Source organism: Marmota monax, unplaced genomic scaffold, assembly GCF_021218885.2.
Source record: "Marmota monax isolate L192 unplaced genomic scaffold, Marmota_monax_Labrador192_F-V1.1 WCK01_AAM20220418_F8-fsc00127, whole genome shotgun sequence".
NCBI lineage: Eukaryota > Metazoa > Chordata > Mammalia > Rodentia > Sciuridae > Marmota > Marmota monax.
The window spans coordinates 5,406,325-5,418,253 of record NW_026692894.1 but is presented as its reverse complement, the minus strand read 5'-3'; the positions used below and the strand labels follow the sequence as shown (position 1 = coordinate 5,418,253).

At 53.5% G+C, this 11,929-nt stretch overlaps 1 protein-coding gene across 2 annotated transcripts; it reads left to right on the top strand.

Annotated features, from left to right (window-relative positions):
- The first annotated feature begins 2,792 nt into the window (after positions 1 to 2,792).
- Positions 2,793 to 10,807, top strand: Cdkn1a (cyclin dependent kinase inhibitor 1A). Of its 2 annotated transcripts, none has more exons than XM_046450765.1 (3): positions 2,793 to 2,894; positions 7,344 to 7,793; positions 9,319 to 10,807. In XM_046450765.1, the coding sequence occupies exons 2-3, from the start codon at positions 7,355 to 7,357 to the stop codon at positions 9,366 to 9,368; spliced, it is 489 nt and encodes a 162-aa protein (XP_046306721.1). In that variant the 5' UTR covers positions 2,793 to 2,894; positions 7,344 to 7,354; the 3' UTR covers positions 9,369 to 10,807. The 2 variants fall into 2 exon arrangements, with proteins under 2 accessions (XP_046306721.1, XP_046306719.1); XM_046450763.2 differs by having other exon boundaries at positions 2,894 to 3,024.
- The last annotated feature ends 1,122 nt before the right edge of the window (positions 10,808 to 11,929 follow it).

Genomic DNA, 11,929 nt, shown 5'->3' with positions numbered 1-11,929 from the left:
CCCCCAGGACTTCTTTTGCTCAGTAATATAACTTCTCTGTTCCGCCTTTTCTCTGGGGTCTCACTTCTACGTGGAGGTGAATTCCTCTGAAAGCTGACTGTCCCTGTTTGGGACTCTCCAGTCCTTTTCTAAGAAATGGAGCCGTCGTCCCCACACTTCCTCCCTGGCTTGGGTAGCTCCTACAGCCACCATGGAGCTCTCCTCAAATCCTCCTTCTCCAGCCTTGGTCTTCTGTCTTTCCCTCACCCACCCCACAAGGGCCCAGTCTGGGGTGGGAGCTGGTCTGGGCCCTCCCGTCCTCTAGCTGAGCTCCCTCCAAGTTGCTCCCTCCCCCTGAGCTGCCTGCTTTCTGGCATGCCCGGACAGCAGGCTACGGTCTAGACTGGCCCTCTGGCCCTCAGGAACATGTCCTAACATGTCAAACCTTGCTGTGGAAAATGCTGCTGGTTGCTTTATCCTTGGAAATGCCTGCTGGGAGGTGAGGAGGGGCATGGTGGGACACTAGAGACCCCTGGAGACTTTGCCTGAGTCTCTCTGAACAGAATGTGATTTGCAGATTCCTTGGGATAGGCTGGGGTCTGGTGCACATGTGTGGGCTTGTCTGTGGTGTGTGTGTGTGTGTGTGTGTGTCTGTCGGTCTGTCTGCTTCTGTCTTGTGTGTGACTTTTGCTCCCTTGCCCTCTTCAGGGCTGAAGTCCTCCTTTGAAGACTGCCTGGGTACACATACAAGTGCATGGTCACAAACAGTTGTTGAAAGCTACTGAAGAGAGACAATTAGTAAGTGCTTAATAAGTATTTGTTGATACTATTGTGGTTGTGGTGAGCCAGAAGTTATGAATTTTTTTTCACTTCCCAACATCACCAACAAAAAATAATTATTTCACTGTGAGGCTCAGGACCACAAAACTTTCAATAATTCCCGACCATCCTTCATTTAAAAATTTCCCCCTAAAGTAGACACATAGATAATGTCAAGTCTCTCTGAAATGCTTGAAAGCCAAGGGGATTCAAGTCAGTAGGAGGACATGTCTGTCCTCTGCTGTACATCTGACAACCTAGCCTTTGGATGACCTAGGTGTGGAGAGGAGGTGGGAGACAGCAGCCAGAGGTGGGAGTGGTCCTGGCCTGACTGCAGGGCCAGGCAGGACGGAGAGTCTGGTCCTGAGTGCTCCCACCCCTGCTGGGACTCCATCCCCACAGTTGAGAAGAAGGGGGCCTGTCCTCTCTGAGGTCAGCTGCATTAGAGGAAGAAGACTGGGCATGTCCGGGCAGAGATTTCCAGACACCAAACAGCCCGAGACATCAGTAATTGTAGCTGATGCAAATCCAAATTCAGTTTTTTAGTGAGATTTCTGTTCACACTCCATTCTGGTTATTTTTGAAAAACAAAACTGGGAATGTTTGAGGTAAAGGAGGGAAGGCCAAGGTCAGGAACAAGGGTGCTTAGGGGTGTGGAGGTGGGTGGGAGCACATGGACACCTCGCTTCTGCATCGGTCAGAAGCATCAGTGGACCCTTCCAGAAGTATCCTTTATCAATGTCATCTCAGTAAACTGCCTGGAATTGAGGGGTGCTGGGTATTTCCCTCATTCTGGACCTGAAGAAGTAGAGGGCCACAAGCAGAGAGCTCAGATAGGACGTAAAGGGCTGACCTTAGTGGTTTATTTGCTGTGTGATCTGAGTCAGGTCATTGGACTAATCTGAGCCTCAGTTTCCCCAGAAGTTTATGTGGGCTGTGCGGAGGAGGAGTACCCAGGAGATAACTCACAGCCCGGATCTGTCTCTTTCCTAGCCAGCATAGCTACTGCATTCACACTGGTTTTACTGGAGAGGTAGGAGGGAGGTGAAGTCAGGGGCTCTGAGACTGGTTCAATGTCTGCTTTCTCCATGTCCCTGGAGACCAGATTGTCCCTTCCCCCTTTTTATTAGATACTGGGGATTGAACCCAGGGCTGGGGATTGAGCCCAAGGCTGCTCTACCACGGATCTACCACATCTCCTGTCCCTTTTTATTTTGAGACAGAGTCTTGCTAGGTTACCAGGACTGGCCTTGAACTTGCAATCCTGCCTCAGTGTCTAGAGTAGCAAGGGTTACACAACTGTGCCAGCACACCAGGCTGTTGGCCCCTTCTGAAAAGCTTTGGAATCCCCTGACGAGCAATGACTTTGCATACTCTAGTTCTCGGGGCCTCTCTTTCCTCATCTGTGAAACAATGAGGATTGAATTCTATTCTGGACTCAAATATGCTTTGTTGGGATTTCAGGGCATCTCAGGTGCTTCTGGGAGAGGTGTCTAGTGAGGTCCGGGTAAGTACAATGGTGTACAGTAGCCTTTTTTTCCCGGGAATTGTAAAGAAAGATACATTATTTTTATTATTTACGGATTTGTATCTATTAACATCATTCCTCCTGATTTTCTCTACCGTGTGAAATACATCTTACCCAGAGTGTGTCAGTGGTGGGCAGGCACGAAAGGGGACTCACCCTAACAATGCGTCCCTTCCCGAGGGAGTGCCAACTCATTCGCCAACTTTAAAAAGCCCGATCTGTGCTTCCCTTCGTGGGGGAAATGTATCAAGCACACAGACCCAGGCGACGGCTAAGGGGAGGAGGGGAGCGCCCTTCGGCAGCCCGCGAGTTTCCCGGACCCGCTGGCCTGCTGGAGCGGTGCCAGGTTCCGCTGCTCGAGCCGGGAAGGCGTGTCTCTGCGGCGCGATGGGCCGAGCGGCGCGTCCCGCCTCCCGACGGCTGGGAGGCGGGCAGGGGCGGGCTTAATTATAAAAGGGCAGCGCCGAGCGGCACCAGCTGAGGTGTAAGCAGCTGCGGAGCCAGTTCTTTGGAGAGCCGGGATCGGGCGCAGCGGAGCAGATTCACAAGGCACAGACACCCAGAGGAGGTGAGGGAGCCTCGACGCGGAACAGCGGCCCCCAGCCGTCGGCTGGGAACTGAGCCCAGCGTGTCCGCGAGCGTCTGCGGGGACATCTGTTCGCGGGCGCGCGCCGAGTCCACAGGTGTTTCTGTGGCAGGTGAATGGCTGGCGTGGGTCTGGGCGTGCCGGGTTTGACACGCGCGCGTCGGTACACTTGCGGGTGACAAGGGAGGCTGTATCTGAGACTCGGCGAGGACAGCAGGAGCTCTAGTGACAAGATCGCCCGCCACGCTCCCCGCCCCCTGAAGCCCAGCTGGGGCGACGGATGAAGTGGTTAGGGCCGCCCCCAGGATCTTGCTTCTGGAGGTGGGTGGGTCCGGACCCCCAGGAGCAGCTGCTCGAGGCGCGAAAATGAAGCCCAGGTCCCCCGCGGGGGCCGAGAAGGGGAGGGGGACTCTCGTAGAACAAGTTCATCTGGAGTCCGACCCGCGACGGTTCTCCGATCCAATAGGACCTGGACCGTCTGGGTCCAGGTCCCTGAGATTCAGGTCTTCTACGCCCTGGTGTCTGCCGCCCCGCTGGGAGCTGGGGTCAGCACTGGCTGTGTCCCTGGCCCTCGGGAACGTGTTAGGACATGTTTCCTAAGGACAAGAGAGGAGGTGACTCACGGTGACAAGGAGACCCTGGGGACTGGACTGTGAGATCAGAACCCCACCCAGACTGGGGAACACTGGCACCCCTGAATCGCTCTTCCCTGCCTCACCGAAGTCCCCGTCCCCTATCAGCACAGTGACCTATTTGGCTGGCACAAAGTGTTCCCAGGGAAGCCGGGACACTAGGAGGTCTGGGGCTGGGCGTCCGGTCCTCCCGCTCAGTGGCGCGCCCTCGGGGACCGGGAAACGCGACCGAAGCTAGTTGGGATCTCGCCAGCCTGCCAGGCGGGCAAGTCTAGGGGTCCTGCCCACCTCTCCCACAGCTGCGGGAGAAGCCTGGCTCCCGCTGTCCTTGCGTATGGACTCTGGGCTCTGGTGCGCGAGTGGAGCCGGCACTGCGGAGCGACACTAGCCCACTCTAGGGAGGGAAGCACAGAGAGGCTCGCATCTTTGCGGGATGGGGCTGCGGGAGGACCCGACGGTGCTTGGGGCATCTGTCAGCTGCCTGAGGGGCTCGGGGCACCCGGACCTAGCCCTCAACCCAGTCGGCAGGTGGCCAGGCTGAGTGGAGTAAGAGGGCGGGTCGCTCCTTGGGCGCGTCCGCCCCGTCTGAAACCTGTAAGGGAACTTTGCGCTCTCCTGGTGTTCCCAGATGTTAGGGCTGGGTTGGGCATTTTGGGACACTCAGGAGGCCTCCTTTCTCTTTCCGTTCCTTTACGTCGCGTTTCTGGGAGGACTTTCGAGCGGTTTTTGTTTTCGTTGCTCTATTTTTATTTTCCAGGGATCTGACTCATCGGGAGTTTTGGGCGTGGAGATAAAGGTGGAGGGGCCAGATTTCGCCGCGCCTGTGCGTGCGCGAGTGTGTGTGTGTGTTTTGTGTGTGTGTGTGTGTGTGCGCGTGTGTGTGCGTGCCGAGCCAGAGCGCGCCGTTTCCCAACAGCGGCGGGAGTTTCGGAAGCTGGACGGCTCAGCGTGACGTGTTCGCGGCTCTGGGCCCCTCCTCCCCTCCCCTTCCCACCCCGGAGTGACGCGCGCGGCGGGAGGGGAAGAGAAGTTTTGGCGGGCGGGGAGCGCCTGGCAGGAAACTGACTCATCACTACTTGCGGGCGCTGTCCACGGCTTGGCCCACGCACCGTCCACCAGCGCTGCATTGCCTGGAGACCGGCGCCCCCTCCCGGCCCCGGTGCGAGTAGCAATCCGCCGGCCAGGGGCGACGCCTCTCCTGCGCGCTCACGGGAAATCGCTCCCAACGGCCCCTTAAAAAGAGCACCCACTGACTCAGCAGTAGTTACTGGGGACATCACGGGGGAGCCAGTATTTACTGGCTGACATCTATAGGAAGCCATTCTCAGTTGTTTGTAAAACGAGGGCTTGTATTTGAGGTTGTTTTGAGATGGGAATCGTGATAATGGGCATGAGAGCAAACTTGGGGAGGAGGGGTTTATGAGAACAATCCAGGAAGGGTGGTGGAAGGGGAGAGGGTCCCTGCCTGGAGTCTGGCCCCACCCTCAGCTCCTAGGACCCAGGGAATATCTAGCTCCTCCTTGTGCCTATGCAGCACTGAGACCCATCCGTGGGTCCCCACCCCCACCCGGGCTGGCGCCCATAGAGTGCCCATCTGGGGCAAGTGTCTTAAGTGCATAAATCCCCTTCAATTTGGAACCAGTTGGTTTGGGGAAGCAGGGGTGCATCAATCTGTATATTTTTTTAAATGATTCTAATAGACATCTCTTTAAAAGAATCAAAACAGTGGAGAGAAAAACAGAGTGCTGCCCACACCAGGTTCTGCACTAGAGCACAGAACCTAGAACCCAGGGCAAATGGGTCTGGATTCAAACCCTGGCTGTGCCACCTGTGAGTTGTGTGACCTCAGACAAGTTACTTCTTTGAGGCTTGGTTACTTCTTCTGTAAAGAGAAGGTAACAAACCCACTTTCAAAGAGGGTTGATATCTGTAAACTGCTTAGGACAGCCCCAGCACATAAAAATATATTTAAATCCTACCCCCTGCCCTGAACATGGTGGGCAGAGGTTATACAAGTGCCCTGTCCAGTGTAGTGTGTGACCCCTTAATAGGGTGGTGGACGTGGGTCTTTATTAGATGTGTGATTTAAGGGAAAGTTTCATATCTCTTCAAGCTCCTGCCCCTTTAAATGTGTTCTGAGGGGCTGGGGATGTGGCTCAGGTGGTAGTGCGCTCGCCTGGCATGCGTGCCGCCCGGGTTCCATCCTCAGCACCACATACAAACAAAGATGTTGTGTCCACCGAAAACTGAAAAATAAATATTAAAAAATTTTCTCTCTCTCTCTAAAAAAAAAAAGTGTTCTGAGGTCACTGAGTGCCTCCCCTCTCCAACCAGCTGAGAGGTGGAATTATGGGCTGCACTCATCATGAGAGGCAAAGAGGTGGGGTGGGGTAGGTGTGGGCTGGGTCCAGGGATTCCTGCCTCCAGGAGGCTGCTCAGCAGGGCTTTCACCCCAAGCCTGCAAATCAGGACTTGTCCCTAGGAAACAACCCAGTCCCTTCCAAGGTCGTAGGGCTTCTCAGCCTTGGAATCAGGCCACAGCAGGACAGGTAGACACCAGGGCTCCTCATGGGTTTTCCCACTCCTGAAGTGGGAGGAGAGGAGCTGGGTGGACCGGCCACCTTTAATTTTCTGTGCCTGCCAAACAGGTTCTTTGGATGCAGGCAACGCAGGAGGGCAGGGTCCCTGAGGTGTCTAGACTTCTGATCACCTGATGAGCCTGGCAGGATGTGTCTCAGCCTGGGAGAAATCATCACCCTGCCCTGCCCCACCCACCCCTCCTTTCCCCTGATGACATTCTTGGGAAAGGCCCTCAGCCTAGAGCACCTGTCAGCTGCTGCCTGAAGGAGCTGATGGCCAGGGGGGGTGGTGGGGAGGAGGCTCAGCCCCAACTGCAGGCAGAGAGAAATAATAACACTTTCATTTTTCAAGATCTTCCACGCACCAGGTGCTGCTCCCAGCACGTGACTTACCATAATTCAGTTAATCCTCACATCTGCCTACAGAGACAGTCATCATCATTGCCTCCATTTTACAGATGAGCCCAGAGACGTTCAGTCACTTGTCCAGGGTCAAACCAGCAGAGGCTGGATCCCAATCCAGGCAGTCTGGCTCCAGATCCCTCACACAGATCCACCAAGTCACAGCCTCTCAGCTCTCTTCCAGATGCTTCCCTGGCCAAATGCCTGAGCATGCTTCCACAGCCACACTCCTTAAACTGTCATGTAGCCCCATGTATACCTGAGAAAACTGAGGCCCAGAGTCATTAAGTGACTTTTTAAGGTCTAGGTAGTAAGCAGCAGAGCTATTAGGGCTACAGCCCAGGGCACTTTTCATTTGTGGGGCAAGGTTACCCCATTTGGGCATCTGGGTGGGGGAATCAGGAAGCTGGAGGAGCTGCCACCTGACCATTTGGGAATCGACCTCCTGTCCAGGGCTGCGGTTGGGAAACCAGACTCCGGCAATTCACACGGATTGGGGGCATTCACACCAATGGGACAGCTCAAGGGGGAAGACAGATTTATTTTAGCTGATAATTCCTGGTGCTAAACAGGACCCTGATCCCTGTGGACTCAGCTTGCCCTTCAACGCCAGCTCCTCCCATCCTTGACATTGGGCTGCTGGGCTGCTGAGCTCTGCCAGCCCCCAGTGTCTGCTGGTGGGCTTGGGGTGGTGTCCGGTGGGGAGGAGTGGTGGCTGGAAGGGACCAGAGTGACCCCTACCTGAGGTTGCCCAGCAGCGCCTGGTTGGTAAGGGAGGGCCCAGCTACCCTAGTGACTGGTCCTTCCTTGTGTCTCAGCCACAGGCACCATGACAGAGCCATCCGGGGATGCTCGTCCAGTCCCTCACGGCAGCAAGGCCTGTCGTCGCCTCTTCGGCCCAGTGGACAGCGAGCAGCTGCGCCGTGATTGCGACGCCCTCATGGCTGGCTGCCTGCAGGAGGCCCGGGAGCGGTGGAACTTCGACTTTGCCACCGAAACGCCCCTGGAAGGCAACTTCGCCTGGGAGCCCGTGAAGGGCCTGGGCCTGCCCAAGCTCTACCTGACCCCGGGGCCCCGGGGTGGCCCTGATGACCCGGGCAGGCGGCCCAGCACTTCAGCCGCCCTGCTGCAGGGGTCATCTCAAGAGGACCACGTGGACCTGTCGCTGTCCTGCACCCTCGTGCCTCGCTCCCCTGAGCGACCTGAGGGGTCCCCTGCTGGGCCTGGAACCTCTGGGGGCCGAAAACGGCGACAGACCAGCATGACAGGTGAGGACAGAAATGGGGACGGATTCTCAGATCCAAAGAGGCTGAGGTGACTGGTCCAGCTTGTACCTTAGATGGAGGGAAATGGGCCCACAGAGAGGAAGCTACTACTTGAGTTCACACAGCAACTTTGTAGCCAAGACCAACTAGGTGGCATTTATTAGGAAATAATTACCTTCCAGGCAAGAGCTTCTAAGGTGGATTTCAGTTAGTCCTTCTAGCAATCCTGTATAAGACATTCTTCGCCAGGCACAGTGGTATGCCCCTGTTATCCTAGTGACTGGGGAGGCTGAGGCAGGACCACTGCAAGTTTGAGGCTAGCATCAGCAACTTAGCAAGACCCTGTCTCAAAATAATAAATAAAAAGGGCTGGGGATGTAGCTCAGTGGTAGAGCATCCCAAGGTTCAATCCCCAGTGCCCCCCCACCAATAAAAGAACATTCTTGCTTCTTTCTTTTCAGAACTGGGGATCAAACCCAAGGCCTCGTGCGTACTAGGCAAACACTCTTCCACTGAGCTGTATCTCCAATCCTGTTCCTCCTTTTTGGAGCAAGGAAACAAGGCTCAGAGCAGTACAGTGATTTGTCTAAGGTCCCACAGTGAATTTGCAGTGGAGAGAAGAATGCTAGTTTTTAGTCCACTCTATGCAAACTGTACTCCCTTTTCCAATACAGTTCCCTCACCCTTTCCTGCCTGCCTGGCTATCTATCAACAGCTCCTTCCTCACGGTGCCTCGCTAAGATATTGGCCTCACTAGATATCAGCAGGGACCTGCCTCTCTCTGGTTCATTGCCAAATCCCCAGCACCTAGCACAGTGGCACATAGAAGGTGCTTGGCAGATAATGAATGGGTGATGCTGACATTTGAACCCTTGTTACACAGGGTCCTAGACCAAAGCCTTCATTCTATCCTTAGGGCACCATGCTGTGTTATACTTATTTTACAGGTAAGGAAACCGAGGCTGAGAGATAAAGGCAGAAATCCCATGGCGTATTTGCAATTGGTCAGTACCAAATAATGATGATGCCAATAATAACAACGACATTCATGTGGGCCAGGCACTGTGCAAAGCACTTCTCTCAGATGATCTTATGGAATCCCCAGATCAGTGCTATTTAGTAGACTCTCTGCAATGACAGAATAGCCCAGTGCAGTAGCCCTCATAGTGGCCACGTGTGGCCATTAAGCCCTTGACATGTGGCTGGTGTGACTGAGGGGCTGAGTTTTTCATTTGATTTGGATTTTCGTCAATTCACGGAACCACAGGGGTAGTGGCTCTGTGCTGGGCAACATGCCTGAGAGCAGATAGATGGGTGCTGGTGTCCTTGCTGTCGCATCTGGAAAGCCCATGGGGTACCATGATTACCCCCTGGGAAACAGTGGAAGTTCTCCAAGTTCTTCCCCATACTTAGCAGTGTGTCCCTTTGGCCTCAGGAGGGGCGCCCCATTCCTTCCTCAGTCTGTCCTCACAGGTAGCTCAGGGCCCTCTTCCTCCCAGCCTGGTTGATGTCTGTTCTCTCCCCACAGATTTCTACCACTCCAAGCGCCGGCTGATCTTCTCCAAGAGGAGGCCCTGATCCACCCTTGGAGCCTTCGCACTCCTGGACACAGTGGGGGGCCCCCAGGCCTCTCCCTATCTTCTGCCTTAGTCTTTCAGTTTGTGCGTCTTAATTATTATTTGTGTTTTAATTTAAACTCCTCCTCATGTACATACCCAGCCTGCCCTCTCTCCCCCCAGCCTCTGGCAGTAGAATTTATTTAAAGAAAAATTAGGCAGTAGAATGATAGGCTCCTCAGAGTGCTGGGCATACTTTTATTATATGAAATATTATTTAAAACCTGTCATCCTATACTCTTTGTGTCCTCTCGTGGAGGTCAGGGGGCGTCTGGCTCCATGCCGGCCACCTCTTCCTCCGCCTTGAGGGACCTGTTCCCTCCCTCTGCTCATGTCTCATGAGTATTCTGTGATTCCACCCCTTTCTTGGGTTCTCAACCTGAATTCCTTACCATTTGAGAAGTAAATAGATAGCACTTTGAAGGGGGCCCAGCCAAGTGGGGTCATCATAAAAAAAAAATCTTTGGAGTCCCTTCACCTCCTTTAAGATTGGGCAGGGTGACTGTGAAGTGGGCACAGCCTAAACTAGGGCTGGGCACTTCGTCCCTCCTGGCCCTTGATACCCACCTCTGTCCTGTGGTAGGGGAAGGTGGGCCCTGTAGCAGCTCCCCACCTCCACTGATGGCCCCCTTGGCCGTCCCCTGGGAGCACGCCTCAGTGTTTGGGCTTCTCTCCTGGTGGCTCCCCCTCTACTTTTTGGGGGGCCTCGACTGACTCTCAAGGCCCCTCTGCTGCTCTCCCCTCCCCCGTGTCCTTTGGCTCTGGGTACCTGCCCCCTCCCCCCCCAACTTCATGGACTGGAAGGAAAAAGGACACACAGGAAGTGGACTCCCAAGTCCTACCTCGGGCAGCTCAAGCAACAACCGCCTTCTTACGTAGCTCTGGGGATGGGGGTCCTGGGTGGTCAGGCAGGCCTCCGTGAGTGGGGGCCACTCCATATTAGGGTGTGTGGTGGGGGGACAGACCCCAGCCCCTGGAACTCATCCAGTGACCTTCCTTGCCTGCTCCATCCTTCCAACTTTCATTGCACTTCGAGGAGCAGCTGAACAAGGAGGTGGCCAAGATGGCGGGCGTAGAGGCTGAGGAAAGGTGCACTAAGTAGACTAATAGGAGATGGAGTTGGGGGTGGTCGTCTTTCCCAGCACTGAGCATGGAGCCCCTGGAGGCGCTGAAGCACTTAGTGGGTCTGACCCCGAACACCCTCCAGTTCCTGTTACATCCTGGCCTGGACTGTTTCTCCCCGGCCCCCAACTGTTCTGGTTCCCTGTCTCTACCTAGACTGTAACCCTCCCAAGGACAGGGATCCTGCCCTGTACCACTCTGTGTCCTTCATAGCCCCTCCCTCGGTGCTGGATATACAGCAGGTGCTCAATAAACATTAATGAATGACTTGACTTGTAATATTGCTGTTGTCATTACATCTTGTCATTTATAAGAACACACAGGTGGAGGGCTCTGGGATGGTTTTCATGATTAAATAATTTTTTAAGGGCTGGGGGGCATAGCTCAGTGGTAGAATGTATGCTTAGCAGGGGTGAAGCCCTAGGGTCAATCCGAAGCATTCTAACAGTTTTTTAATTAAATACTTAAATTTTTAGGATTTGGAAATTTTTGCAAACAGACCTTGTAGCAAAAAAACCCAATAAAACCAAAGTCATCATCACACCTCTGCAGATATCACCACTGTCAATATTCTGGTATGTTGTGTAGTCTTTGCAAAGTGTATTTTGTAGCTTAACATTACTTATTGAGGAAATGCAAATTAAAAGCACAATAATAGCCGGTTGCACAGGCCTGTTATCCAGCAGCCCAGGAGGCTGAGACAGGAAGATTGTGAGTTCAAAGGCAGCCTGGGGGGGCGGGGGCGCTAAGCAACACAGTGAGACCCTTTCTCTAAATGAAAAAATACAAAATAGGGCTGTGGAGGCTCAGTGATTAAGCACCCTGGGTTTAATCTCTACCAAAAAAAAAACCAATAGGAACTTAGCAAGGCCCTAAGTAACTCAGTGAGACCCTGTTTCTAAATAAAATATAAAAAAGGGCTAAGGATGTGGCTCAGTGGTTAAGTGTCCCTGGGTTCAACCCTGGATACAAAACACACACACACACACACACACACGCACACACACGCACACAAAATAGGATACCACTATGTACTTGCAAGAAAGTATCAAACTAAAAGGTCTCACAACGTTGAGTATTGTCAAACATTTGGAGAAACTGGAAAGCATAATTTGCTGATGGAAGTATAGAATTTTTTCTTGTGCTGGGTTTTTAGTTTTCCAAAGTAGTTGAAATAGGCTTGGGGTGTAGCTCTGTGGTAGAGCATTTGGCTCGCATGGGGTACTGCAAAAACAAAAACAAAAAACACTCTTATGGTCTCTTCTAAGTCTGTTCTCTATGAGCACACATTTCCACTACAGATGTACAAAATGTTCCTAGCAGCATTATTTGTAATAGACCAAACTAGAAATAACTGAAGGGTCCATGACAAAGAATAGACCTGTAAATTTTGGTATATTT

Bases quoted from the DNA above. Each gene is read 5' to 3' on its own strand.
- Cdkn1a (XM_046450765.1), top strand. From the start codon at position 7,355: ATGACAGAGCCATCCGGGGATGCTCGTCCAGTCCCTCACGGCAGCAAG. The intron at 7,794-9,318 runs GTGAGGACAGAA...CTCTCCCCACAG, and splicing joins GCGACAGACCAGCATGACAG to ATTTCTACCACTCCAAGCGC.